Here is a 27,763-nt window from a genome sequence, read left to right on the forward strand (position 1 = left end):
CGCGTGCGGGCCACGCCGATCTCACGGAGTGAGGGACGGACACCCGCCGGGGCGCCTCCGCAGGCCTGTACCTTAGTCCACAGTCGGGAGGTCGGCTGATGCCGGTGCAGACAGGAGGTGGTTACAGAACCACGCTTACTGGAAAACACAGAGCCCCAAAGCCCTGTGATCAGATCCCCTCGAGGCTCGGGAGGCATCTGTCAGGCCCGGTGGCTCCAGCTTTAACTTCCAAAGGCAGCGATTCGGCGCTGGGCGCCGCCACCCTCGATCTGCCTGGGCCTGTGCCGGGCACCCGGAGGGAAGCCAAGAGGGCCGTCTCCATCCCTAGTAGGTTGTGGGGAGAGGGTCCGGGTATGCTTGTTGCCGCCGGGGGAGCGATCCCGCGGCACGACTGAAACACCCCCCAGAGAATGAGCCGGGCTGCCTCGATGCGAGGGCTGGAGGGGCTCGCTTGACGAGCGATGGGTGGGAGGCCGGCCCTGAGGAAGGCTCCGGGGTCTTGCCTCCCAGAGACAGCACAACACTCCCTTTACTGCTTCTGCGCTTCTCTCGGCAGGGTGCTGGCCCCCAAGTGTGCAGCCTGTGGGCTTCCCATCCTTCCACCCGAGGTAAGGCGCTCTCTCACACCTGCTCCTGGCGGCTCCCTGACATGAATACGTCCCTCGGGTCGCTTACAGAGATCTGTGTCCTGTCCTTCTACCTTCTAGAAAGTCCCTCTGGGGCGCCCGGGTGGCTCCGTCAGCTCAGCGCGGTCGTGACCTCACAACCTCGGCTCAGGTCGTGATCTCCCAGTTCACGAGTTCGAGCCCCGCGTCGGGCTCTGTGCTGACAGCTCGGAGCCGGGAGCCCGCTTCGGATTCCGGGTCTCCCTCTCTCTCTCTCACCCTCTCAGAAATAAATAAACAGGGGCACGTGGGTGGCTCGGTCGGTTGAGCATCCGACTCTTGACTTCGTCTCAGGTCACGATCCCACAGGATCACGGGATCGAGCCCCAGGTCGGGTTTCACACGGAGCGTGGAGCCTGCTTGCGATTCTCTCTCTCCCTCTGCTCCTCCCTCTCTCTCTCTCTCTCTCTTTCGCTCTCTTTCTCCAAAGTAAATGAATAAATACAATATTTAAGTAAATAAATAAGTAAACATTAAAAAAAAAAAATCAGAAAATCCTTCTGCGGTCTCACCTCTGACCCTAATAGTGTCCTCACCAAGAAGGCCCTTTCGTATTAACTGGCTTCCCCAGCCCAGTGCCCTTCTTGTGGCCCATGCGTCCCTACAGTCGTCCAACTGCCTGACTGGATAGTGACTCCTAGATTAGAAGGTGAGCCGAAAGCCTGCCTTTCGTTCATTTTCTCTTTTAAAACCTCACCCTCCACGTAGGTGGTTTTTTCTCAGGGTTGACCCTGACGTTGCAGAAGGCGTGGCTGCTGTCCCTCCGACTTCCTCTCTCATCGGTTCAAGGTGTCCTTTTTCCAGCCGGTGGGGGACTTCACTACAGAGCTGTGCTCTTCCGAGTCGCCTTGGGAATCTCACGGGTCCCCCAACCGGCCTCTTGTTCTTACTTTCCTTCCGTCCAGGGCTCAGACGAGACCATCCGCGTCGTGTCCATGGACAGAGACTTCCACGTGGAGTGCTACCACTGCGAGGTAGGCGCCTCCCTGCCCAGACTCCCCAGGCCCGTTTCAACAGTACAAGAGGAAGGCATCCTGGGTTGACTGGGGGCCTGAGGTGGTCAGCAGGGTGTGGTCGAGGGCTGCCCTCCAGAGCTGCCCTCCAGGTCAAGGGGAGCAGCCTGATTTGTGGGGGAGGTTGGAGGAGATGCAGGTGTTGGGGACAGGGGGGTCTTTGCTGCCTTCCCCGCATTTGTTAACAGCCGAGTCCGGAAGCCACCGCAGCTGAGCGGTGGGGGGGGGGGCCGCGTGGGGGGCGTGGGGTTTCACGTGCCACATTGTCAGGCAGCTGAGTGACTTGGGGGAATAGACGCCCTCCCCTCCAGCTTGTAGGCTGGTCTGTCTGCCAAGAGCCCCTTTCTGAGCTGAGCCCTGGAGATCACGAAGAATCCCGCCCCTCCTTGGAAACAGGCACGTCCCTGGTTGGTGTGGAGTGCGTGCGTGTGGGGCCCATCTGCCCCCTCTCTTAGCTCGTGTCACGCCCGGGCTAAGGAAGCCACGGGCACCCCGTGACCGTCAGGCAGGCCAGGGCTCGCCCCCTCGCCAGCCCTTGTGAAGGGTGCAAACGCTTGAAGCGCCCGCGGAGGTTCAGCCAGGATTAAGCGGATTCGGCCATGGGAGGAGAGGAGAGTTAGCGTGTGACGCCGTGGGTGGGGTGAACGGGAAGCGGGTGAGGTGACAGCGGGAGGCTGCAGTTCACTGCCAGCCCTGGGGACATTTGCTCATCGTCCTCTCCACACGTTCAGCGCCATGCTGTCCCGTAGGAACCCGGGAGCCCCAAATTCAAGTCGTGTGTGTACTTTCGTTTCCTGGTAGCCGCCTTAAAAAAGTAAAAAGCGGGCGCCTGCGTGGCTCAGTCGGTTGAGCGTCTGACTCTTGATTTGGGGTCAGGCCCTGATCCCGGGGTCGTGGGATCGAGCCCCGCATCAGGCTCCGTGCTGAGCGTGTGGAGCCTGCTTGAGATTCCCTCCCTCTCCCTCTGCCCTACTCCCCCACTTTCTCTCTCTCTCAAATTAAAAAAAGAAGAAAAAAGAAACAGGTGGCATTCATTCTTGCAATATTGTATTCAACCAGTGTATCCAAAACGTTATTTCAATGTGTAATCGATACAAGGGTTTTTCATGAACTGCCTTACATTCATGTCCTGCCCTAAGTCTTGGGAGTGCGGGGTATGCATTTGCAGACGCCCTTCTTGGTTCTGACCGCCAGTTTCAAGTGCTCCATAGCGACCTGCCGCACCTCCCCTCTGCTGGACCGCACGCCCACGCAGCGCCCTCTGCTGGTTCCCCGGGGCCGCTGGCCTTGGGGTCGGTCTTGGCAATCCTTTTGTTCTGTTCTGCTACCCCCTGGACATTTTTGCCTCCCCCCCATCCCCCCAGGACTGCGGCCTGGAACTCAACGACGAAGACGGCCACCGCTGCTACCCCCTGGAAGACCACCTGTTCTGTCACTCCTGCCACGTCAAGAGACTGGAGAAGAGCCCCTCCCCTGCAGCTCTCCACCAGCACCGCTTCTAGCCGGAGCCTCTTCCAGACCTCGCGTTGGCGACCAGAAGCCAGCGTCGCAAAGCCAGACATCTGCCTGCTAATTCCAGTGGCCCCACGGGGTGGTCGCGGGGGTGGGGGGGTGGGGAGGGGGGCCAGGCAGGTAAGTTTCTGTATACGCGTAGGGCGCCGCTCCTTCAACCTCCCTGTCTGGTAGGTGTTACTTTCCAAGTGCCTTTCTCCACTGCCCCGCCCTCATCGGATTACTCAGGAAGATACTCTAGCAGGTGCATGGCGTGTGACACCCCATGGTGTCCCTCTGGGCCCCTCTGGGAACAGCTCGTGCTTTAGAGGGAAAAGTTTGCGCTGAGCGTACTTCTCGGTGTCCTCTGAGGAGGGCTCAGCTGCCGATACCTTCAGCCCCTCCCTGTCCCTTTAGGAAAGCACCCGCACCAGACATTACCCCTGGTGCCCCCCCCCCGCCCACGCACACGACATGATTTGAGACTGCACCCTCGACACGCACACGCAGCGTTATGGGAGATGTCTCTCCGCCCCAGAGACTCCGCTCTTCTGTCGGATGGCTGCAGATTTTAGCCGCATTGTGGCGAGAGGGGAGCTGTGCCCGTGCTCTGTGTCCGAGGAAGAACGGCTTGGGAAACCGGAGCCGAGTTGTGGACTGAGCGAGCCGGGGTTCCCTCCTCATACGCTGACAACGTCTTGCCTGCGCCTGCAAATCTTCACTCCCCGACAGGCAGCCGGGAGCCCGGGCGGAGGTTTGCCCCGTTCGATAGCGAGGCGTGTTTGGGACGAGAACTTGGGTGCGGGTACCAGGCGTCCTTTGCCCTCCTGTTTGCACCGTCCTCCTCTGGAGCTCTCAAGAGTCTGGGGCTTTGGGGTCGCTCCCACAGAGGCAAGTCTCAGGATCCCGTGTGGGGACATCTCTGTGCCTGTCGTAGCTTATCTAACCACGGGCTTTGGGGAGGCCTTGCCCATGTGCTGAGAGCTGGCGCATACACGAGGAGACTGTGTGTGTGTGTGTGTGTGTGTGTGTGTGCGCGCGTGTGTGTGTGACAGTGACATCTCCAGCCAGCATGAGACGGAGAGCCTCAGGAAAAATCACCATGTTCGTTTTCCACCGTGTCTCGTCTGTCTCTGGCCCAGTGCTTGGCTCGGGCGTGGCCTGCGAAGAAACCCGCAGAAGGTACACTGCTTCGGTCTGTTTCTTTTCTTGTTTTTCGTTGTTTCTCTCTGCTGGCGGTCTTCCACGCACACAAAAATACCTCACAGGTCGGGGCTTCACCAAATCGCACGTCGGGAGGAACTCGGCCGTCACGCTGAACTCAGAGATGCCTCCGTGGGTGCGTGAGGGGTCTCGGCCTCCACGCGGGCCAGACTCCCGCGGGTCAGGGCGCTGTGATCTCAGCTGAAGGTCAGCTGAGAGTGGATCCAGTTGAATGTGGGTGCTGTTGCCTGACGCGTTTCATCATGTCGGTTCCCCGGGGTGGCGAGGGGCTAAGGGAGGGCCGCACCCGGGCAGGATTTCAGGGCCACCTGTGCGCTGACGTGTCACACTCCTGAGGCCAGACGTCAGTACGCCCGGTATTTCAATGAAGAGGCGGTGTAAAAAACTTAAAAAAGGAGGTTGCCTGCCGTTCGCCCTCTCGGCCCGTGGGGAGGGCCCCCTGGCCTCGGTGTTGTTGCCGGAGGTCGGGGGTCACGTCACTGCTGCCAGCTGGTCTGGGAGTATTGCCCTGGCACCCGCTCACCACCGCCTCCCCGCCTCGCACCCAGGGCAGCAGGGGCCACGGAGGGCGGTCACCGGAGCCCGAGGCCCACGGGACTCGCAGACTTTACAGTGGGCCCGGCTCCAGTTCTGCGCCGTGTTTTGACCCGTTTCGGGGGCAGTTGCTACAGGAGGCACAGAATGGGCACCGTGAGTTGCCTCCTATGTTTATTCAGTTCGTTCTGCTAGAATCCTTTGGTCAGATGTCCCTTCAGCCCAGGCTGCGTGCTCTCATCGATCCCATCCCACAGGCCGAGCCTCCAGAAGCCTGGTGCCGCGTGGGGCCGGGGGTGGGGAGAGAACCCCTCTCTTCCCAGCTGGGCCCAGGAAGCCAGCCGATGTGCCTTGTCTTTGCCAACCGAGGAACGTCTCTGGCCTTGCTGACACCCCTTTGCTCTGATTGCAAGTCGGGCAGAAAGTGAAGAAAACTGCCTGAGAGCGACTGTCAAAAGCAGGGATGTGTGTGCAAAGTGGGTGACTAGGTTAGTTTAAAAAAAAAAAAGTCTCGGGATTAAATTTTTTAATTGGGATGTTTTAAGTGGCCTTGATGGACGTGATTGGGACATCTGCCAAAACGGGGTTTTATAGCGTTAAGGAAGGACAGTAAGAGAATTCTCAGGTACCCTAGAAGTCCGAGCAGCAAGTTCTCTTGTGGTCCGGGGCCCCGGGGGCGGGGGCGGGGGGGGCGCGGGTAGGAATCTCGCACCAGTTCTGCTTCTCGGGCTCTTGCGCGAGAGCCGTGAAGAGATGGTCGCCTGGGCGGTTATCTCTACGTGGTTCTGTAAGCTGTTAGCCAAACAGAGTTGTAATGGGGTTGTATTTATAGGCACCTAGAAAGAAGACACAAGCACCTGGTAAACCAGGATGAATCCATTTATTTGAACAGGTAGAGCGCGTAGCCCTTCCTGAGTTCCCTAGATAGCTCTTGGGCTTCAGATAAACCAGGAGAATTAAGGTTTGATCCCAGACCCCAAGGCCAGCCTCCGGCCTCCTCCCCTGCCTCATTTTGCCGTTAGTTGTTTTCTTCCCCACCCCCTGCCCCTTCCCCAGCGAGGGCCATTCAGAAACCGCCAGGGTGGTCCGAGAAAAGCCAAGAACGTAGTTTGGCCTGCTGTTCCCCCTCGCGGTTACTCTCCCACCTGTCGGTGGGTAAAGAGTGCTTTGTTCATCCCTCATCGCGGAAGCGCGTCTCATCCCGTCTGGGTAACCGCCTGTACGTGGCAGCGGGGTGTCCCCCTTTCTCCGAGGGCAGTGCTCCGGTGCAAACCTCGCTCAGCCGAATCGACCGAGGTTGTGCTGTTGAGTCCTGGGCGGCGAATGCCGTAGGGAGTTCTGATCGCCGTCACCCGCCGCCATCACCCTGTGGCCGTGGGCTGCAGCCACACTCACACGAGGAAAGATGTCAGGACCTGAGAGAATGACTTGGAACCCCCCACCCTTGGCAGGCTGGTTTGTGCGGGCCATTTCCCGCGCGTGGGGAAGTGTGGCAGCCGTGATGCCTGCCGGCTCCCTCGAAACCACGTGTGCGAGACTTGACCCCAAATCCGCCTTGTTGCTGGATGCACCTGTCACGGCTCTGTCCGCCTTTGTGCCAGGAATACGTTCTAACTCCCAGGTGACTTGAAGTCAGTCTTAAAAGTAATGGGCTAAAATGAGTAAAATACAGTAGCTATTTGTTCTGAGCCGGAGCTGGACAGGTGTGGGAAATTTCCGTGTAGTGTATGAAGATTTCACCGTGCGGGGAAATGATTTTCCGCTGTATCTCGTCTTCTACGATAAAAAAAAAAAAAATTCTTCAAAATTGTACCGTTGCTGTAAGAGGATTCAAAATATTGTTACTGCAGAGTCCTTCTTCAAAATTGTACCGTTGCTGTAAGATGATACCAAACATCATGACAATAAACTGCATCAATTTGTAGCCTATTAAAGTGCCCTCCAACATGATGGCGGTTAACGGGTTTTCTTTTGTGTGTGTGGAGTGTGCCGACAGTGCTTTTCGCAAACTGGGTTTGGTCTTCTTTTGGAGCTCTGGCTCCTTAAAGGAACGTGTGGGTCAAACCTATGAAAGAGGTCCAAGAGCTAATAAGGTAGCATGCGGTGATGTCATGGATCCTGCTGGAAGTTACGAGACTCCTAGGTCAGAGACAAAGGACAGGTTAATGCAGCACCAGCAGGAAGCGTTTTTTGTTTGTTTGTTTTGAGAGAGAGAGCGTAAGTGAACAGGGAAAAGGGTCAGAGAGAGAATCTTTTTTCATTTATTTATTTATTTATTTTAATTTTTTTTTTCAACGTTTATTTATTTTTGGGACAGAGAGAGACAGAGCATGAACGGGGGAGGGGCAGAGAGAGAGGGAGACACAGAATCCGAAACAGGCTCCAGGCTCTGAGCCATCAGCCCAGAGCCCGACGCGGGGCTCGAACTCACGGACCGTGAGATCGTGACCTGGCTGAAGTCGGGCGCTTAACCGACTACGCCACCCAGGCGCCCCTCATTTATTTATTTAGAGAGAGAGAGAGCATGAGCAGGGGAGGGACAGAGAGAGAGGGAGAGAGACACTTCAGCAGGCTCCGCACCTTCAGCACAGAGCCCAACGCGGGGCTTGAACTCACGAACTGTGAGATCATGACCTGAGCCGAAACCAAGAGTGAGACGTTTAACTGACTGAGCCACCCCAGGTGCCGAGAGAGAGAGAGAGAGAGAGAGAGAGAGAGAGAGAGAGAATCTTAAGCAGGCTCTATGCTCGGTGTGGAGCCCAACACAGGGCTGCATCCCAAGACCCTGGGATCATGACCTGAGCCGAAATCAAGAGTGAGACGCTTAACCAACTGAGCCACCCAGGTGCCCCAGTGGCATTTTACTTTATCGGCATTTACGCAGACTCCCTGGGCCCTCGTACCTCTAGGGCCCCATGAAGAGGGCCAGGTGGTCCCTGCACGGGCAGCAGGCTGCATTACAAGAGGAAACCCAGGCTCAGGAAACCTGAGTCTTACGATGACTGGTAAGCCTGCCTGACTTTGGCTCCAAAGAGAGACACTGTGTCTACCACCCAAGACCATTTACCACACCAGCATCCTTGAAAAGACATCTGGAATTGAGGGCGTGCCTAGCTCACAGGACGTACTGGAATCCAAGCGACCCTTGGAGAATGAAGAATTGGCAGTTTCTTTACCTGGGTCCTTAGTCTTGAGATTGGATGTCGTGGTGCAGTGGTGGTGACTTTGTCTCCTGTGAATGTTTCTTTCTGAGGAGGTACTGATCAAAGCAGCCCAGAGGTGAGTGGCCCTCTGGGTGTGAGGCAAGCTTGCACAGGAAGGCAGAGTGAAGGGCTGCGTGTGCGCCTGTAGTCCTTGGGGTGGGAGAGACGGCCCTGGACTCGCCTTTCATGGCTCAGTGCCCGGGCTGCTTCAGGCTTCGGGTGCGTTCTCGTGGCCACCAGGTCTGATGTGCCGGGGACACGGGGAGGCTGAGAACGAGTTGCTGACCGTCAGGGTGTCTTACTGGGAAATAAAACCCCTTTTTACGTGATGAGAGAGCACGTATACTGGTTTTACAAACACGGGCTGCCATTTTCTTATGACCCTGATGCTACAAGGGATGAAAGTATCATCAGGGAACGAGGTGGTTTGGGCCAAGGTGTGCCGGTGCCCCAGCCGTGGGGATTTGTGGTGTTTGATTTGTGGTGGTTGCTGGTTTCTGTGCTGTCCATACTCCCGTCACGGCCAAGTTCAGGCTGTCAACATGACATCCCTGCCTCTGGAGCTGGGAGGCGATGGCAAGGTCATGAACAAATGACTCCGGCCTCCTGGGCCACGTGGGGCTGAAGCGCTGGGGAAATCTGGCTCGGTTTTCGGTTCTGTGATCGAAGCAGTAACAACAGGAACGGCTGACATTTATCGTGTGCTCGCCATGTACTAGGTGCTGTTCCAAGGACCGTATGCTTTATAACCTTCCGTTTTATGGACAAGGCAATGGAGTCACGGAAGGGTGAGGTAACTCTCCAGACGTGAAGTACCCAGAAAACTGAGGCAAGACTTCACCCCAGGCCGAGTCTCACCCAGTGGGAGCTGTTGCATCACTGTGGCCGCTGGGAGCAAGAACGTGCCTTTCAGTGGCTTTGTTCAGGAGAGCCACTTGGCTGGAAGCACTCATTGCGAGGGGTAGGAGGGGCCTGCCGCTGCTCTCTGTTGGAGTCTGTATGGGTTTCTTATCGTTCTGGAATAACCAAACGTAGTGGCCTAAAACAACACAAATCTGGGGGCGTCTGGGTGGCCCAGTCGGTTAAGCGTCTGACTCTTGATCTCGGCTCGGGTCACAATCTCACGGTTGGTGAGGTCGAGCCCCGCATTGGGCTCTGCACTGACAGGGAGAAACCTGCTTGGGATTCTCTCTCTCTCTCTCTCTCTCTCTCTCTCTCTCTCTCTCTCTGCCCCTCTCCTGCTTGTGCGCACACACGCTCTTTCTCTCCCTTGAATGTAAGAAAACACACACACACACACACAAATCAGTCATTCTACGGTTCAGGAGAAATGGGCTCTATGGAGCTCAAATCAGGGTGTCAGCAGAGCCGAGTTCCTTCCAGAGGCGCTAGGGGAGAACCCGTCCCTGGCCCTTCTTCAGCTCCTAGAGGCCGCCCACACTCCTTGGCTTGTGGCTCCGTTCTCTGAAGTCTGTTGTCACACCTCCTCTCTCCCCACCCCTCCCTGCTTCTTTCTTGTTCGGCCCCATGCAGGATTACATTGGGCACGCCCATGGGGTGTAGGATAATCCCCTCGTCTGGAGACCCTTCACCACATCTGCAAAACTTCTTGTGCTTATAGGATAAACTATTCATAGGTTCTGGGGATTAGGCCATGGACATCTTGGTGGGGGAGCACTACTCAGCTTACTACAGAGCCCAACAAACTTTTCAGATGGAATGACAATATCAGGGGATCATTAGGTGCAGTTTCTTCAAGCATTGCTAAAAGTGGGCTTTGCATTTCCCCTGGATTGAAAACGGAAGTGCTTCATATGTAAAAACGACGTGGCCAGGGCGCCTGGGTGGCTCAGTCAGTTGAGCATCTGACTGCGGCTTAGGTCACGGTCTCGCAGTTTGTGAGTTCGAGCCCCGCGTCGGGCTCTGTGCTGACAGCTCGGAGCCTGGAGCCTGCTTCGGATTCCGGGTCTCCCTCTCTCTGCCCCTTCCCCACTCATCCTCTGTCTCTGTCTCTGAAAAATGAATAAACATTTAAAAAAAAAAAGTGACGTGGCCCACGGATCCTGGGTGTAGAAACACACCAGAATTGGTCGTACTCTGTGGGAGAAAAGTAAGTCAGTGGTCTGGGCCAGGAGAAGTCCCAGGTCTGTGACACTTGTAGGAGAGGCCCTGGTTACCTGGATGGTCCCGGCAGCCTGAGGCACTTCCGTCACTTGGTTATATTCATGCCCCTCCAACTGATCCCGGCCCTCGAGGACAGGCGGCTGTGGGCCCCAAGTTGCCCACGGGACCTTTGCATTTACGCATATAATTTCACTACAGGGAAAACTTAGCTGAAGACGTCAATTTATATTATTTATCCTTGCCTGATTTCTTATTCTGAACACGGTTCTCCCTAGAATCTGATTTGGGCTGGTTAGGCATTTAAAACCCCCAGAAGAAAGTGTTTCTGCCTGGATTCGTTTCCATTTTCCATCCTCGCGGAGTGTTCATAAAGGCCTTGGCTTGTCTTATACAACTGGCAAAGAAAGGCCGACCTTTGTGTCTGTGTTCTGTGGTGAACAGAACTTCCAACGATGACGCGTTTAGGGTCCAGGGAGGAGCTCTCTGCAGGGCGATGGCTGTTCCTTCTTTTCGTGGAGCCTTAAGAGGTAGGCTGCCGATAGGCTCACAGCTGGCGAGAGGAAGCGTCATCAGGATTAGAGACGAGATCTGATTGCTAACTAGCAAGGGAGAAAGGCTGGGGTGCATACGTGATCGCCATTTCATGCCCAGATAGGGAATGACCCTGAGTCCACGCATGTGGTAGTCCTCTGGTGCATAGTAAGCACAAGGCCAGGATGGCTTTGGGGTCAAGAGCCCAGACTCGAGTTCTAACTCAGGCTCCACCACTTAATTGCTCAATGACCTTAAGCAAAGTTTGTTCCTGCACACGTAAAAATGGGGATCACGACTGAACTTGCCTTATAGGCTTGTTGCAGGATTGATCGAATTAGTCCAAGTAAAGAGTTTAGAGCTCTTAGTTGCTAATAAGGGTGAGAGGCTTTAGGACTTAGTTGATCTTTCCACTGGGAAGAGCAAAAAATAAATTACAAATGGATTAAATGGAAAAAACAATACAAACATAAAAGAAGTTGAAAAGACCACGTATATAATAAAAAAACCATAAAGTAAAATATTGGTAAATTGGAATATACAGTAGTGGATTTACAGTTCTTTAGGTTCAAAAACAGTATAAAGAAAAGGTAAATGATAAGCTGGAAGTTTGCAATGTGTTTGAGAGCGAAAGAATATCCTTCATATATTAAAAAGTCTAAAAACACTGAATGCATACATCAAGAGAAAATAGATCTATCAAGTAATACATATAAAAGGAAGTTCTGTTTTTCTCTTACAAAGATTGCAAAGAAATCATAGTGAAATCTGTAATATTTAGTGTTGGTTAGCAAACAAGAAAACGTGCTGTTAATGGAAGTGTGTTGGTTTAATTTTTTTGGAGGCAATTTGAAAATATGTTCCAAGTATCATTCCACATCCAGAAACTTAGAAGACATGTGAGAAATAACACAGCATTATCTCTAAAAAGCGTTAAGGTGATAACCCAAATTCCCAACCAGAGAATAATGCTTAAAATTATCTAGTTCTTGGATGGGATAGCTTCCAAGTGTATTTACTGACCTTAAACCTCAGAAAGCTAAGGGGCCCAAACGGGAACACAAAGACATACCTAGTACACGCTCAAATTTGGAAAAATACATGGGTAGGTATATCCATATTAAAAAGCATGGGGAAAAAAAACATCAAAAAGGAAAAAATCATATTAACAGTAATGATCTCGGGATGGGAATTCTTTTTATCCCAAAATGGTTTTCTGTATTTCACAAATTTTCTGTAACTTCTTCAAAAGGGGGGAAAAAAAGTGATATTGGAGAGCTTTCATTGATCGATGTCCTCTGTCTTGGCCAGTCCACTGGTTCGGGTCCGCTTTCCTCCACAGAGATTCCAGACCTCAGGTCTTCGAGGCAGGCATAATAATGCACTCTGCTAGGTCACCTGGGGTCATCTCACTGTAAAAACACGCCTGCCTCGGGGCTTCCCGGGGAAATCTGATGGCAGGTGGCCTGTGCACGCGGACCGCTGCGTGGTCAGCGCGCTGCGCCCCGCGCGCAGCCGCACTACAAGCGTCCCGTCCCCGCGGCGTGTGAGCGCCGGAACCCAAGCGGGCCCGTTTCCCATGTCACTTCGGGGCTCTCCGCCCCGGGGAGACAGGCCAGAACCGTGCCTCGAATGCCCTTTGGTGTCATCAGGTGGCTAACCTCCGGCCACAGCGCGCCCCCCACTCCAAGCTGCCAACTTTCCAGGTGTATCTTCCTTTATGTACCCCTTTTCCAGGGGCTCCTGCATCATCAATGGGAAGCCGTGCAGTTTACGAACCACCTCGACCCCTGGTTCCCAACACAGCTGAAAAGATGACGTTTCGGGCAAAGTGGCGGTAAAAGTCAAGACATTTAACCCTCACACTCTAGCCAGGGACCTTTCTAGGGACACCCCGTAACTTGATCAAGCCCAGAAGGGGCAAAAAGTGCACCTCGAGCCAGCCAGGAGTCGAACCTAGAATCTTCTGATCCGTAGTCAGACGCGTTATCCATTGCGCCACTGGCCCTGTAGCAGCCCAACCCTCCCTGTGATGTAGATCACCCCTTGCGCAGCTTCCACAGGTTCCCCAGCACTGGCGCAGCATTGCCGCCCCCGGGGACGCGGCGCCCGCCCACGGCTCTCACCGCGCCTCCTTTCTCTAGCAAGCGCCCTCCGCCAATCCACAGCCGCAACGTCACGGCGCTCTGCGGCGCGCTCCAATCCGCGCGCCGTACAGCTTTTCTAGCGGGCGCGGGCGTGCGCACAAGTTTGTCCGCGGCCGCCTCCCGTCCGCTCGGGTCGAATGGGGCGGGGAAAGGGGTGGGGCGAGCCGGGCGCTGCGGCCGCGGAGCTGGGTGAACGGTAGCGCCGTGGAAGAGGCGGCGGCGCGGGGCGGAGCGGGCGGAAAGAGGAAGAAGGAGCTAGTGGTGCACGATGGCGGCGACGACCTACGAGCGGCTGAAGCTGTGAGTCCCGCGGACCGAAGGGGCCTGAGGGGTGGCGGGCGGGGCGGCAGGTGCGAGTCGCCGGCTCGGGCAGGGCTCCGGAGTCCCGGGGCTGCGGGCCGGGTGTGGGAGCCCCTGGAGCCCCTCGCCTTCCCTGCCCGGCGCGGCCCGTCCTGGAGCTTGTAGCTTGCGGCCGCCCGAAGGCCCCGCTGGAGTCGCCACAGGCCCGGGAGCCCGAGGATGACAGTCTCGCCGGCCTTTCTTCGCCCCGCTCGGCCTCAGCGCCCACGGCGGGAGGGCGAAGCTGCAGACCGGCTTCCAGCGAGCCCGGGTCGGCGTTGTGATGGCGACAAGCTCGGGGCGTGCTGCACCCCACCCACTTTGTTTGTTGGAGAGGTGGCGGCCAAATTTATCTTTATCGCTTAGTAGAGGAAGAGAGAAGTTTTTTGTGTTGTTGTTGTTTTTTTCTTGTTTAATGGACCCATGACAGCACGTTAGGGTCCACACGCAAATGGACAAACCTTTAACTGGGCATCAAAGCCCGCCTGACCAGCCTTCGGGATGCAGGAAAAAAAGAACCGTCAAATACTCTTGAGATCCTAAAGGGTTTACCTGGTTTCAGCTATTATGCAACTCAAGCACGAAGCAGGTTAAGTTCGTGTTGACAGCCAAAGGCTGTTCTCGAGAATTTTGGCAGTGCAGGTGGACTTTTCCGTAAAGCCAAGTTCTTGAGGCTTTGAGAAATAGGCTCTGGTTGTTAAGGTTGTGAATTAAGTGTTTGTAGGTTCCCTTAAATAAAATAAATAAAAACACATTTCCCTTAGCATTACCGTGAGCTCTTTGGTTCTCTTGCGTCTGAATAACTTTCTTCTACTTTGTGCTTCATGCTTTCCCTCTAGACTGAAAGTCCACTTATCCTAGTGTGAGAATGTCCTTGGCCTCAGAAGCTAATGCCATTTTGGGGAAGCTTACCTATCCCTAAATGAGTTAAAATACCTTGGGACTTAGGCAGAGGTATCACATTTCCTTTGGAGGGATAGGAAGACATCCAAATGTGGTTTGGGCACTTCCTCTGCTCCCTGGAACCTCAAACTCACATAACTTTCTGGAAGGTTCAATTTAAAGTTAGGGATACAAAAGTGGGAGTGAGGTCATCTACTCGACGTGAGGTATTTTGCAGAAAAGGTGATTCCTTTCTCCTCAGCCCGCTCCCTTTGCCCCTTTTGTGTACTGTAATTCTCTTTGAAAACCTCAGCTGCACACTTCCCTCCACATTCTCCTTGCCAGGTTTCCTTATTCTCTCCCAGTTGCCCCTTTGCAAGGTGATCACCTTGCTGGTGAATGAATCCAGCGAAATGTCTGAAATGTCTTTGACTCCGGTACTGGCTGGGCGGGTGTCACGTGTTCTCGGCTGGCTAACTGGGCTATTGTTGACTATCTGAAAGTCACTAAAGGTTTAATATGATCCTACGGCAGGTCTCAAATGTGTTCAAGCAATAGGGAGCCTTGGCTTGTTGCAGCTCAGGGTTAGGTCAGGGAATGCAGTTGAGTTTGTGGCAAAGATTGAATGGGACGGAGAACTGGAGAACTCTGATGATTGCTTATGTGTTGTCAAGGAGGCACTAAAGTCACCAGTACGATCTTTAAAAAAAAAAAAAAAAAAAGGCTCTATATCCATAAAAGAGAAAGGAAATTTGGCCCTTAAGTGGTGGGGATGGTGCTTTTGTATTGATTTTTATAGAAGTGGAAACTATGAATTTGAGTGAAAAAGTAAATCTGGGGTTATGTGAAAGTCACTCCTTGGTTTGTTGGACCTCAACATTATACCTCCCTCCCCCGCAACAAAAGTTTTGAGCGCTTGTGTCAGTGTGAGGCCACCATTTTGTGTGTGTGTGTTTTTTGCATTTCTTACCAAGAAGTTCGTGAGTTGGAGTCTTTGCTCTTAATCCTTCTTTTTGGCCCTTTCTGCTCCAAGGCATGCTGTTCAGGGTTTTTAAATGTGGCCTCTGACCTAAGGGATGGTTTTTTTAGATGCATTTGGGAGTGGCAGTAGTTTCTGACCCATGTAAGAATTAGTAGAACATAATAGCCATTTTTATTTAAAAATTATTTTAATTTTTTTAATGTTTATTAAAAATTTTTTTTCATATTTATTTATTTTCGAGACAGAGAGAGACAGAGCGTGAACAGGGGAGGGGCAGAGAGACAGGGAGACACAGAATCCGAAGCAGGCTCCAGGCTCTGAGCTGTCAGCACGGAGCCCGACGCGGGGCTCGAACTCACGGACCCGTGAGATCATGACCTGAGCTGAAGTCGGACACTTAACCGACAGAGCCACCCAGGAGCCCCTAATGTTTATTTATTTTTCAGAGAGTGAGAGAACACAAGCAGGGGAGGGGACAGAAAGAGGGAGGCACAGAATCCGAGGCAGGCTCCAGGCTCCAAGCTGTCAGCACAGAGCTGGACGCAGGGCTTGAACCCATGAACAGTGAGATCATGACCTGAGCCGAAGTCGCAGGCTTAACCGACTGAGCCACCCAGGCATCCCAGACATAATAGCCATTTTTAAAAACATACCTATAGATGTTTCAAGAAAGATCCATACAAGAGGTGGTTTGATTATTTATTACAAAACTGCTGTTACTGCTCAGTCTGTTACAGTATTGAAGTGCTGAGGATTTTAAATAATAATTTGTTCTGCAAGTATCTCACCCGTTTGCAGTCTGTCTCTGTCCTGCTGTGACGTTCACCTTGCCCTGATTTTGTCCTCTGCTCCCCTGCTTACAGTCTCCAGTTCCACCTTGCCTATAGGGCTGAGCCCACATTTCCTAGTCATCTGGGTCTGGTCTCTTCCCAAGCTGTCCCTTAACCTTATGTCCCCTAATGGCCCAATGCATTTTTCCCGCTTCCACCACACTTGGCCACCCTCGTTTAGCCTCAGGGTTGGGCTCGTTTATTTGGACCCTTCTACCCAAATGCCTTCTTCCTCTCTCCCCTCTTTCCATGCTGATCACATCCATGGGCCCATGGTAGGGCTGAGAGATGGCAGACGGTGTTAGTCAGAAGAGACTGAGAATCAAATGCTGACCTTGTTCCCATGCTCTATGTGATGGCCACGTTACTTAATCTCTGGATCAGTTTTTCATCTGTCAGATGAGCACAGAACTACCTCACAGGATTGTCAGAAAGACTGAAAGAGTGTAAATGTAATTAACGGAGACTCACTTTCTCCAAGAAGGCTTTCCCCGCGTCTTCCCCTTCACGGAGCTCCCATGACAGTCTGCTGTCATGGAGACCGGACGCCGAATGTGCATCTGGTTTGCACCTTCTCCCTGTTAGGATTGACAAGCGGTGTATTATGATCTCACGGACGGGAGGGCTGGAAGTAGCATAAGTCTGTCGCGCTGTTTGAACCTCTCACTGCCACCTGGAAATGATGAAATCACTATAGTGCATATTCTTTGTTGCAAATAGGTAGAACATATTAGAAATGCCTTAACGTTGATTCTTGGCTAGTCCTCGGTACCAAGCAGAAAGCCTTGTGCAGAGAGACCCTCCTTGAGTCACCTGAGTACATGAACTTGGCAGTGTAGAGCGTACATGTAAGAGTAGACGTACGATGTAAGAGGGGGACGTCACCAGCATTCAAAAAGAACCCAGCCTGGGGTAATTTGGGATGTGTTCTGTTGAAGTAGCAGCAGCTGAGGTCGTTCCGTGTATATGATTGTCTTTCCAGTGCCTCTGAAGTCATAGGTTGATGTGTATCCTCTGTCATCGTTGGAGATGGAGATCATTGCCCTTGGCGAGCCATGCCACGGCAGAACTGGCCTTGGAACGCAGCAGGCCCAGAGTCCAGAGATCTTTCCATTACACTGCATTATTCAAATTACCTTTTTTTCTTATCAGATTGCTCTCGCTTTAGTCCTTGGATGTGCCTGGTACAGAAGCGAGTCACTTAGGTTTGAAAACAGCTGACGTGTCCATTTGGATTTCTAATATAGAAAACAGAATGTTGATACATTCAGAATTTAAAATTCTTTTTTTAAATGTTATTATTTAAAACAAATTTTTTTAATGTTTATTTGCGAGAGAGAGAGAGAGAGAGAGAGCAAGCGGGGAAGGGACAAAGAGAGAGAGGGAGGTACAGAATTCAAAGCAGGCTCCAAGTTCTGAACTGTCAGCATAGAGCCCAACGCGGGGCTCAGACCCACAAACTGTGAGATCATGACCTGAGCCGAAGTTGGACACCCAACCGGCTGATCACCCAGGTGCCCCTTTTAATGTTATTTTTGAGAGAGAGAGAGAGACGGAGAGAGAGAGAGCGAGCGCAAGCCAGGGAGGAGCAGAGAGAGCAGGGGGCAGAGGATCTGAAGCAGGCTCCGTGCTGACAGCAGAGAGCTGGATGTGGGGCTTGAATTCTTGAACTGTGAGATCATGACCTGAGCCAAATTCGGGTACCCTTGACCTGAGCCAGATTAGGACCCTTAACCGACTGAGCCATCCAGGCACCCCTAAAATTCTTTTAAAACATCCAGGCCATTCTAAATAATCTACCTTGTGACTCCTTTTTCTTTTCAAGTTACTGGTGTGAGCATGAGTAACGTCGAACAATGAAAAATGTGAAATTACGACATGATTACAACAGAAATCCACTCTTGGAAACATTTAAGGCACTCCCTGCCCCCCCCCCCCCCCCCCCCCCCCCCCCGCCCTTTAAGAGGTCAACTGAAACAGGTGTAAGACAGGAAATCCTTTAGAAAGTGAATTCGGCTGCCGCTTGCCTCTGGAGAAACACTGTTGCCTTGGTTAGCAGGTCCCCTTTCTTCTGAAAAGTTGGCCACGGTTGTGAGGTCAGTGGGGCAGATGTGATGCAACCCTGAACAGATATGAACCAAGCTGCACGGCGACGAAGACACAGGCGGTCTGCACGATACAAGGAACCATCAGCATATTCACACATCTTTTTGTAAGGAGGGATGGAGGGAAGGGAAGGTTATAAATTTGGGCACGGGTAAGCGGAGTTTCTTTCCAAGGTATTAGTTGGGTTGGGCTTCAGGCTAGAGTGTCTAAGTTAGTGCTAGGCTGCATCAGATCACTTGCTGCTTGTTTTAACTGCGTATTCCAGAGCCTCACATCGAGCCTACTGAGTGAAAACTCTCTGAATGTGGGGTCTGGGAATCTGCGTGTTTAACTGGCTGTCCCAGTGGTTCTTACGCACACTACAGGACATTTTGGGGCCGTGTGAAGCAGAGTGAGAACTAAAGCATACCGGTTGGTGAGTAGAACAGCATTCTTTGGGAGGTTTGGGGCCCTGGAAGATTTTGCTGTAGATCAGAGCTTTGCAGTAGATTAGAGCTTCAGATTAGGCGGCAGTTAGACCTGGGCCTGTGAAGGAGTCCAGTTTGGGGAGATAATGGGTTTTAGGATGTGCAGAAAATAGGAGGGACCTCAAGGTTCTGAGGAAGAAGATGGAACTAAAATGAATTAGCTTCCCGGAAATGTCAACTCTTTGAGATCGTGTTGGGCTCCTGGGTTGTCTGGGATGAACCTGGGTTCTAAGAGAGGTCCTGAGCAGTGGCTCAGTGAGGAGGAAACCCCGGGGCCCAAAGGGCAGATGGATGAGGGGTGGTGGGAACACCTTCTGGGTGTATGTGTAGTGGGCTCAGAGGACCGACCCTCTTTACTGTCTGAGTTCTTACTTCTTGCCAGCCAGATCTAGTAAAATGTTACTCCTGTATGTTTGGAACGAGGGATGGGGTAATTTTGATTATGAGGGTTTTGATTTCTTTATATAAGATTGTTGAGAATATGTTTTTTGCTACAGTGTTGTGACATGACAGTTGACCTGCTTCTGCGCAAGTAGAAACGTTATTTTAAATTGTGCTAAAACATACGTAGGATTTATCGTCTTAACCATTTGTGGGTGTACACGGGTCAGTGGCATTCACGTCGCCCAACCGTTCCAGCCACCCATCTCCAGAACTCTTCATCTTGCAAACCTAAAGCTCTGCACTCATTAAACAGCTCTCCATTCCTCCTCCCCTGGGCTGTGGCAGCCACCATTCTACTTTGTATGTGTGTGAGTTTGGCCCCTGTAAGTACGGCGGAATCGTCCAGTGTTTGTCCCTTTGTGACTGGCTTATTTCCACTTGGCGTAACGTACTCAGCGTTCCTCCATGTTATAGTATGTGTCAGAATTCCCTTTCTGAGGCTCAACAACACTCCATTTTATGTATCTACTACGTTTTGCTTCCCACTCATCCGTGGACGGACGCTGGGGTTGCTTCCACCTTTTTGGCTGTTACGAATACTACTACTGGGAGCATGGGTGTATAAATATCTCTGCGAGACCTTGCTTTCAGTCCCTTTGACTGCACACCCAGCAGTGGAATTGCCGGGTCATAAGATACTTCTCTTTTTAATCTTTCCGAGAGATCGCCGTGCTGTTTTCCCACAGTGGCCACACCGCTTCATGTTCCCACCAGCAGCGCACACTGTTCCAGTTTCTCGACATCCTCACCAACGCTTGTTTTGTTTCTCGAACTAGCTATTGTAATGGGTGTGAGGTCAGCAATTGGTAATCTTTTGGAAGTGGGTTAATTTTGCCCTCTGGTTGTGACAGGATTTTGAAAAGGTTAGTCGTTGCCTGGAAATGTCACTGTTACGGGGGGGAAAGGGGGATGTTTTCAGACACGAGAAAATCTTATTGCCAACTCAAAAAAAAAATATTTTGTGTTTACATTATAATTAAATCTGTTGCTTTTAAAATTTGACAAGGGTAGTTTTTAAAAAGCACTCTTAAGAGCTCGTGAATCCCAGTTGGCGATAAGATTAAATGCATTTCTATTAAGTATAATAGAATTGCCTTCGTTGAGTTCAGCTTGTAGTCCTCTGAATTTTCTTTTTTATCTCATATGTGGGCAGCAATCTATGAAAGCAAAACGGTCAGCCAAATGAAAGTAGTCAAAAGAGGAAGTAATTATTATTTATAAAGTATTCTGCTTTTTCGATGTATCTTCCAGAATACGTATTCTCTTACTAGGGAGCAGAACTCAGGGTGGAAAGAACCGAGGTAGTTGCCTTGTTCAGTTAGAGTTTTTGGTTCATGCCGGTGGGATCCGGACCACCTCACCAGACAGCGTATATCGGACCAGAGCAATTTTGAGTGTATGATATTACTGTGAACTTCAGACATCTCATACCATCAGCATAGTTAATGACCAGATAGCCTTCTTGGAAGGAGTCTTCTGGCCTTGACTTGCAAAATCTAGTTCGTAGAAAAAGTAACGGGAGAGAGTTTAATGAAATGAGAGACTTCACAGCAATTGAGGGCCATTCTTTTGGCTGTAGAGAGAGGACCGTCTCCCAGATTTTCGGTTATCATGGAGTCTTCTGTCTCGGCGTCCATGTATTTATTAGCTTGAGAACTCAGTGTAGCCTGTCGACTGGTTAATTTTGAAAAGCTCCGGGCGAGATGGTCAGCGGCGACGCTTTGTGGACTTTCTGATCCGAGAGCCACCGCTTTTGCTCCTTCTTTGTCCTCCCGTTAGTGATACTGTGCCCTCCAATCCAGTTAACGTTTGACCTGTCAAGATCTTTCCTTAGCTAGGAGAAAGGAAAACAGTTTTTTAAATCCTTTTTACTTTCCCCCCGAGCCAAAGAAAACATGAGTTAAGCACCATAGAAAAAACCCCAACCTGATGTAGGTATTTGCTGACTAATTATGTTATATTCTCTAAGAATACCGAGGGAGCTTCTGCTGTCTTCTTGTGCGAAATACCACGGGGAATGGACAAACAGAGTCCTTGTCTGCAGAGACTTGGTGGTCTGTTTGGTGGAACTCTAAAAGGAAAAATGATAATGAAACCGCGCACGTCAGCAAAAATTGCCCACCGGATGCTTTACTCCAGTGTTTCTGGTGGTTAGTGCTGGAGAGCCGCAGTTAATTTCACCAGCTTTTGAAATGAAATCCCTGGAGCATAAAACTTACCAAATACAATTTACTGGGTAAAGCTCAGATACTTCAGGTCAGCGTCAAGGCCAGTCAGAGAAGGGCGGGAAGAGGCAAAGAAGAGGAAGACAGCAGAGGAACGTGTAGACGTCTCTGAGTTGAGACGACACCTGCTGGGATCCTCGGTGGGGTTCTGAGTTCCCACGCATCCTTACTCTTGGAAATGCCCACCAGCTGGCGGTCACTGTTCATACCTTCATCGCTGCAGTTCGTATGCCGTTCTCAAGAACATTGTCCGAGCAGGCTGGTGGCAGCACCGGCGGCTTGGATTCTAGCAGCATCCTCCGAGAGGCAAGATCCAGCAACGGTCCGAGCACCCTTGGGCCAGAACTCTCTGTCTTGATCCACATAACTCTTATTTTTGTTTTTGCTATTTTAACACATTTTTAAACTTAAATTTTAATTTTAATATAATACCTGTCAATGGCTCAAAAGTAAACAGTACGCAGAGCTTATCATAAAAAAGAGAGCACCCTTCTGCACTTCTAATTCCCACTGTCCCACAGACCTCGACTTTCAACGTTTTAATCTCTCTCTTTTGGTATTTTACTCCACATTTTTTTTTTTCAAGATTTTATTTTGGGGATGGGGAGAGGCAGAGGGCAAGAGAGAACCTCAGGCAGGTTCCATGTCCAGTGGGGAGCCTGGTGGGGGGCTCGATCTCCAAACCCCAAGATCGTGACCTGAGCCAATCAGGAGTCAGACACTTAACCGATGGAGCCACCCAGGCGTCCCACATGACTTTTTTTTTTTTTTTCATGTGCCTGTTGCTAATTAATCTTCACTCCCTGTGACAGCAATAAGATTCCTCTCAAACACACTGGGTAACTATGAACTCAGTTTCTTCTCTGAGATTTACCTCTGGGAGCCCAGTACCCTCTGCTGTAATCTGTGGACTAGTTTTTCTTTAGGCCCGTTGCATAGCTGTTGTTCTGGACAATACCTTTGTTCAGAGAACTTCTTTTGCTTCTTTCCTGTTTTGGATTCTCAGTCTAACTCATTCCATTTTGGCGAAACAAACTTTCCCTTCTTTCTAAGAGTGAATGAAAGGAATCTTTTGAGATGTTGCACATCAAAATGTTTTCATTCTATCCTCATGCTTCTTCGACAGTGTGGGTGAGTATAGAATTCTCAGTCAGAAATTATTACCCTGTAGGATTTTATTTTATTTTTTTAATGTTTATTTATTTATGAGAGAGAGACAAAGTTGTGAGCAGGGGAGGGGCAGAGAGAGGAAGACACGGAATCCAAAGCAGGCTCCAGGCTCCGAGCTGTCAGCACAGAGCCCGACGCGGGGCTTGAACCCACGGAGTGTGAGATCATGACCTGAGCCGAAGTTGGACGTTTAACCGACTGAGCCACCCAGGCGCCCCCTTTTTTTTTTTTTTTTAATTTTTTTTTTTTTTTAATGTTTATTTATTTATGAGAGAGAGACAAAGTGTGAGCAGGGGAGGGGCAGAGAGAGAGGACAGAATCTGAAGCAGGCTCCAGGCTCTGAGCCATCAGCACAGAGCCCATATCCTGTAGAATTTTATTTTAAAGACCTGCTGTTGAACAGTCCAGTGAGTGTGCTGTTGCTGGATAATCCAGTATTGTGGCTGTTGAATATTTCCATGCTTCTTTCTCTTAATTTTTTTTTTTTCTGGTAACTTTTGGATTGTCTCTATGGTGTTTAGAAGTTTGATGCTTACTGTGCCTTTGTGTGTGTGTGTGTGTGTTTCTGTTTGGGGTTTATTATTATTTTTTTTTTCTTTGAAATATTTTCTTGCTTCTTTTTCTTGTGTGCTCTTTTGGAATTCCTGCTGTGAATGTATGTTGGATATCCTGGATCAGGCTCGTCTTTCTCTCTTTCCCCTTCCCTCCCCCCCACCTTCCTCCCCCTTCCTCCCTCACCCCCTTCTTCCTTCCTGTGTTTTCCTGTTTTATAGCTCTTATCTTTTTATTCTGTTCTCATGGAGAGTTCTTCAGTTTTATCTTCTAGCCTTTCTGCTGAATACTCAAATTATTATTTCTGCTCTCAGTCCAAGAATATGTTCTTGCTTTTTTTATTTTTGAATAACAATTTATTTGGGCTTTTCTTTCTTTTTTTTTTTTTTAATGTTTATTTATTTATTTTGAGAGAAAGAGCATCAACAGGGGAGGGGCAGAGAGAGGGAGAGAGAGCTCCAAACTGTCGGCGCAGAACCCGACGCAGGGCTCCAACTCATGAACCGTGCGTTCATGAACTGAGCCCAAATCAAGAGTCGGATGCTTAACTGACTGAGCCACCCAGGTGCCCCTGTTCTCCCGTTCTGAACGTGCTTTTTTTTGGTCCCTCTGTCGTGAATGCGATGTCTTCTTTCTGAGGCTCTCGCCTATAAACGTGTTTTGAAGTTACAGTCTGTTCCCGGCAGAGTTTGTTTATCCAGTGTTACTTTTCTGTTTGTTTTGGACTCTGTCTTATGTGAGGGAAGCTTTTCCTAGTATCTGACGATCCTTGGTTGTCATTTCATGTTGAAGAAGGAAATTGATCGGAGGGTCTGCTTGTGGGTCAGGACATTTCAACTGGTGGCCTTCGCTGTAGAGTGATCGCACAGGAACTCAGCTCTTTGATGAAGCCACAGGTCGCAGCTGCTGGTCTGTGCTTTCGGGACAAGTTGATTTAGAGGTGGTGGCAAAGCTCCTGTGGAGGCTCAGGGAGAGGGGTGATGCGAACTGGTCCACCGGCTCTCTGGGAGTCTGACAGAGGAAGAGGGTTGGATGACGTTCCCAGTCTGTGGGTGGACCCTGTCCACGTCTCCTGGTTTCATCTGGCTGTCTCACCCTGGTCCTCAGCTGTGCCTGATGTGTGGAGGCCGGAGAGCATCTTCTGTTAACGGTTCTAAGCATTCAGTCCCAGGGTCGGGGAGGGCAGGCGCCTGCCGTAGGTTTGGGTGGAGGTCTGAGTGCTTCTTACACCCCCTAGGAACCACCTCACCCCCACCCTAGTCCTCACTGCCTTTTCCTTCCGGCGCTTGAGGCTTTTCAGCATTCTGCTGCTGGAGTCCGCCTGCTTTGTTGGCTCTCGGCCCATAGGTGATTGGACTCTGCCGATTGGTGAGTCAGGCCATTTCCAAGCGCTGTCTGTCTTCCAGACCTGCATTTGAAGGGCTAGTGTCTGCCCCACGGCCTGCACCCACCTGTTGGTACCCCTTAGACTCCGTGTTCTCAAAGAATATCTGGGCTTTTTTTTTTTTTTAATTTTTTTTTTTAACGTTTATTTATTTTTGAGACAGAGAGAGACAGAACATGAATGGGGGAGGGTCAGAGAGAGAGGGAGACACAGAATCCGAAGCAGGCTCCAGGCTCTGAGCCGTCAGCCCAGAGCCTGACGCGGGGCTCGAACTCACGGACCGCGAGATCCTGACCTGGCTGAAGTCGGACGCTCAACCGACTGCGCCACCCAGGCGCCCCTATCTGGGCTTTTTTTAATGGAGGGTTTTCACTCTTGGAAATTCATTTCACTGTACATCAGTTAAAATTTTAATTTGTTGATCTCATTTCAGATGTGTCTAGACTGGAAATGTTATATATATTTTTCATATTCTTATAAAAATTGTCAAGTAGCAAGGTGTAACCAGCACTTCATGCTATCTTAAAGCCAACGTTGTCTTTTGTACTGAGAGCTTTTTTCTTGTTATAGACTCATATCTACAAATAAGAAAGACATTCATAATTTTTATTCTCATTCTGTATTCTGGAATATTTGATAAATCAGAGGTCTGTTTTATGTGGTCTTCATATTTGGGGGTATATATTTAGTAGAATGTACTTTGATTCCAGCATCTACCTATCAAAGCTAAATTGTTCAGATGGGGTACATGTGGCAAAGATATCAGTACCTTCCGTTGTATTATGTCTTTAAGTGTGAATTGAATACCTTTTCTGGGCCTGTGTCACCATCCTGTCAAGAAAGTTTGCAACTTTTCTCCCTTCCCTCTTAAGGTGTTTTTGTTAATAGTAAAAAGTTGTCGTCTCTGTGAGTCAGCCCTTTTATTCTTTGCAAAGGTACTTCGCAAATGCCCGCTTAATTCTCGCTGTTCTGTGAGGTAGTGAGGGTCAGCGTTTGCGTCCCCAGGCTGGATGAAGGGTTGATGTCGCGGGGCGGCGATGGGTGGGGGCAGGGGACTGGCGGCATTCACCCCAGGCGGAACAGTGACGATGGGAGTTACTGAGACCCACGTGGGCAGGACAGCAGAGGAGAGGCCATCTGCCAGGAGGCGGTGGTGAGGGGCCATAGTTACAGGGCGACTTGGGGGCGTACGGGGATGTGTGGAATTTTCCCTTTTTCCGTGGCCTTAGGCACTGTGCCTGGTTGTAAGTAGCCCATCGGTTACTGAGGGCCTACGGCTCTTTCCAGGTGGGTGGCTTCATAAACCTGTTTGCACCACCCGTCCGCCTTCCGCTGCTGGTCTCTGTGGGCCCTTTTGCCCTGTCAGGTGCCCCTTGCTCAAGCCTGTGGCCTGAAAGCAGCCCGGCCCGGACGGAGATGTCCTGTTGACAGAGATCCCTTGTCTTTGTTCACAGCCGCCAGGAGCGTTTTCACGTTTCATTTAATCCTCAGGAGGATTGATCATCTGCCCCGCATCCCCACCTTGGCCAAGTCACCCTAGATTTATTAATTTATTTTTTATAGCAGTTCCCTCTCAAATCACCGAATTACTTCCTTGCGCACTGATTGTCTCCCATTAGAACGTAGGCTCTGTGAGTCAGGGACTCTGGACTGGTACCCAGAACAAGGGCTGGCAGGAGGTGGACACTCGGAACTTGGCCAGCATTACGTCGCTGGTAGCGGGCAGGGTCAGGGGCAGAACCGCTGTATTTTTGACTGCAGATCTTGAGGCCTTTTCAGTGCGATGCTCTTAACACAGTGCTCTTCTAAAGTGTTGAAGGTAGTGTTTCGATCAGAGGCTTATGGTCAGTTATGTGAGTGCTGGTTTTTGATTTCCCATCCCGACGAGGCCTCCATGTGTGTGTTGACTGACCATGCTTCTGGGGGGTTGCTTTGCCACTACTGGGACGCGAACAAGTCACAGGTAGTTCACTTGATGGGGAGGCAGCATTGGCAACAGACTGCTCCTTATCGGTGCTGGAATCATTGTTTTAAAAGTTAAGACCACAGGGGCGCCTGGGTGGCGCAGTCGGTTGGGCGTCCGACTTCAGCCAGGTCACGATCTCGCGGTCCGTGAGTTCGAGCCCCGCGTCAGGCTCTGGGCTGATGGCTCAGAGCCTGGAGCCTGTTTCCGATTCTGTGTCTCCCTCTCTCTCTGCCCCTCCCCCGTTCATGCTCTGTCTCTCTCTGTCCCAAAAAATAAATAAACGTTGAAAAAAAAAAATAAAAGTTAAGACCACAGAGGAGAGATTCTTTGTTGTTCCTCAGATACTGGAGGTGGGACAGGAGGTCTCAGGATAGCGCCAGCAATTGTATGAAAGTATTTCACCGGGCTCTCTCAGGTCCTAAGCCTGTTTAAGCCTCAAAGAATGCGGTAGAACACCCGTGCTGCACGGGCAATCACAGGGTTTAGTGGGTGGAGATTGGGGACTCTTAAGAGTGAGGCTACGCAGAAAGGCATCTGCTTTGGAGACAGAACTTTCTTTGAAAGCTTTTTTTCTTCTTTTTCTAATGTTTATTTATTTTTGAGAGAGAGAGAGAGAGAGTGAGAGAGAGAGAGAGAGAGCAGGGGAGGGACAGAGAGAGAGGGAGGAGACACAGAATCTGAAGCAGGCTCCAGGCTCTGATCTGTCAGCACAGAGCCCAATGCGGATTTCGAACTCGCGAACTGTGAGATCATGACCTGAGCCAAAGTTGGACGCTTAACCAACTGAGCCACCCAGGCGCCCCTCTTTGAGAGCTTTTATAAAGAAGTCTTGCTTTTGAGGTCTGTTTTTTTATTAATTTTTTTCCTATTTATTATTATTACTCTGTTACCCACATCCTAGTCACTCGTGCTTGTGTAATACCACACGGTTAGGTCTTCAGTAAAGTTCTTGAATTACTCTTAGAGGGCGACTTACATTTGCACAAAACATCTGCAGGTAACGACTGGTGTGTTGGTTTTGTTTGGTTTAGTTTCGATGATTTAAGACTAGGTGACTACCCTGTGAGTAGATTGTCCGGAACTTTGTCATAGTCCTGTTGGTTGGTTTCAGGACTCTCACTTTTGTTTTGTTTTGTTTTGTTTTTAATAGCTTTATTGGAAGTACAAAGTTTCCTGACATATAGAGTAAATTCCATATATTTCAGGAGTACAGTTTGATCCATTTGGACGTATTTTTACACCCACAAAACCACCCCCAGTCTGAAGATAACGGACACCTCCCTCACCCTGGAAAGTTTTCCTCGTGCAGGCTCCGCCTTCCTTTCCCCCTCCTTACGAGTCAAACCCACAACTCCCCTGAGACCCAGCCACATTCCACCTCTAGGCGGTCACCCAGGAGAAACGGAGGGGAGGATACGTCTGCCTTAGACTTGTAGTAGGATGTTCATGGAACCTTTGTTAATATCCCAAACTGGAAGCAGCTC

The 27,763-nt window shown here is 50.8% G+C and overlaps 2 protein-coding genes and 1 non-coding gene across 5 annotated transcripts in view; 2 read left to right on the forward strand and 1 right to left on the reverse strand.

The window, feature by feature from the left end:
- Window positions 1-6,877, forward strand: part of LIMD1 (LIM domain containing 1) — a 94,522-nt gene extending 87,645 nt beyond the window's left edge. For all 3 annotated transcript variants that reach the window (XM_047851024.1, XM_047851026.1, XM_047851025.1), the window contains 3 exons: window positions 557-608; window positions 1,571-1,639; window positions 3,043-6,877. In XM_047851024.1, the coding sequence (XP_047706980.1) occupies window positions 557-608; window positions 1,571-1,639; window positions 3,043-3,251 (330 nt within the window). In that variant the 3' untranslated portion in view covers window positions 3,252-6,877. The remainder of the gene's footprint in view (window positions 1-556; window positions 609-1,570; window positions 1,640-3,042) is intronic.
- A 5,461-nt stretch (window positions 6,878-12,338) lies between these two features.
- Window positions 12,339-27,763, forward strand: part of SACM1L (SAC1 like phosphatidylinositide phosphatase) — a 58,998-nt gene continuing 43,573 nt past the window's right edge. The window contains exon 1 of the mRNA XM_047841223.1: window positions 12,339-12,622. Within this exon, the coding sequence (XP_047697179.1) occupies window positions 12,540-12,622 (83 nt within the window). The 5' untranslated portion in view covers window positions 12,339-12,539. The remainder of the gene's footprint in view (window positions 12,623-27,763) is intronic.
- TRNAR-ACG (transfer RNA arginine (anticodon ACG)) lies at window positions 12,721-12,793 on the reverse strand. Its single transcript has one exon. It is a non-coding gene; the product is annotated as a tRNA-Arg (tRNA).

Source organism: Prionailurus viverrinus, chromosome A2, assembly GCF_022837055.1.
Source record: "Prionailurus viverrinus isolate Anna chromosome A2, UM_Priviv_1.0, whole genome shotgun sequence".
Taxonomy (NCBI): Eukaryota; Metazoa; Chordata; class Mammalia; order Carnivora; family Felidae; genus Prionailurus; species Prionailurus viverrinus.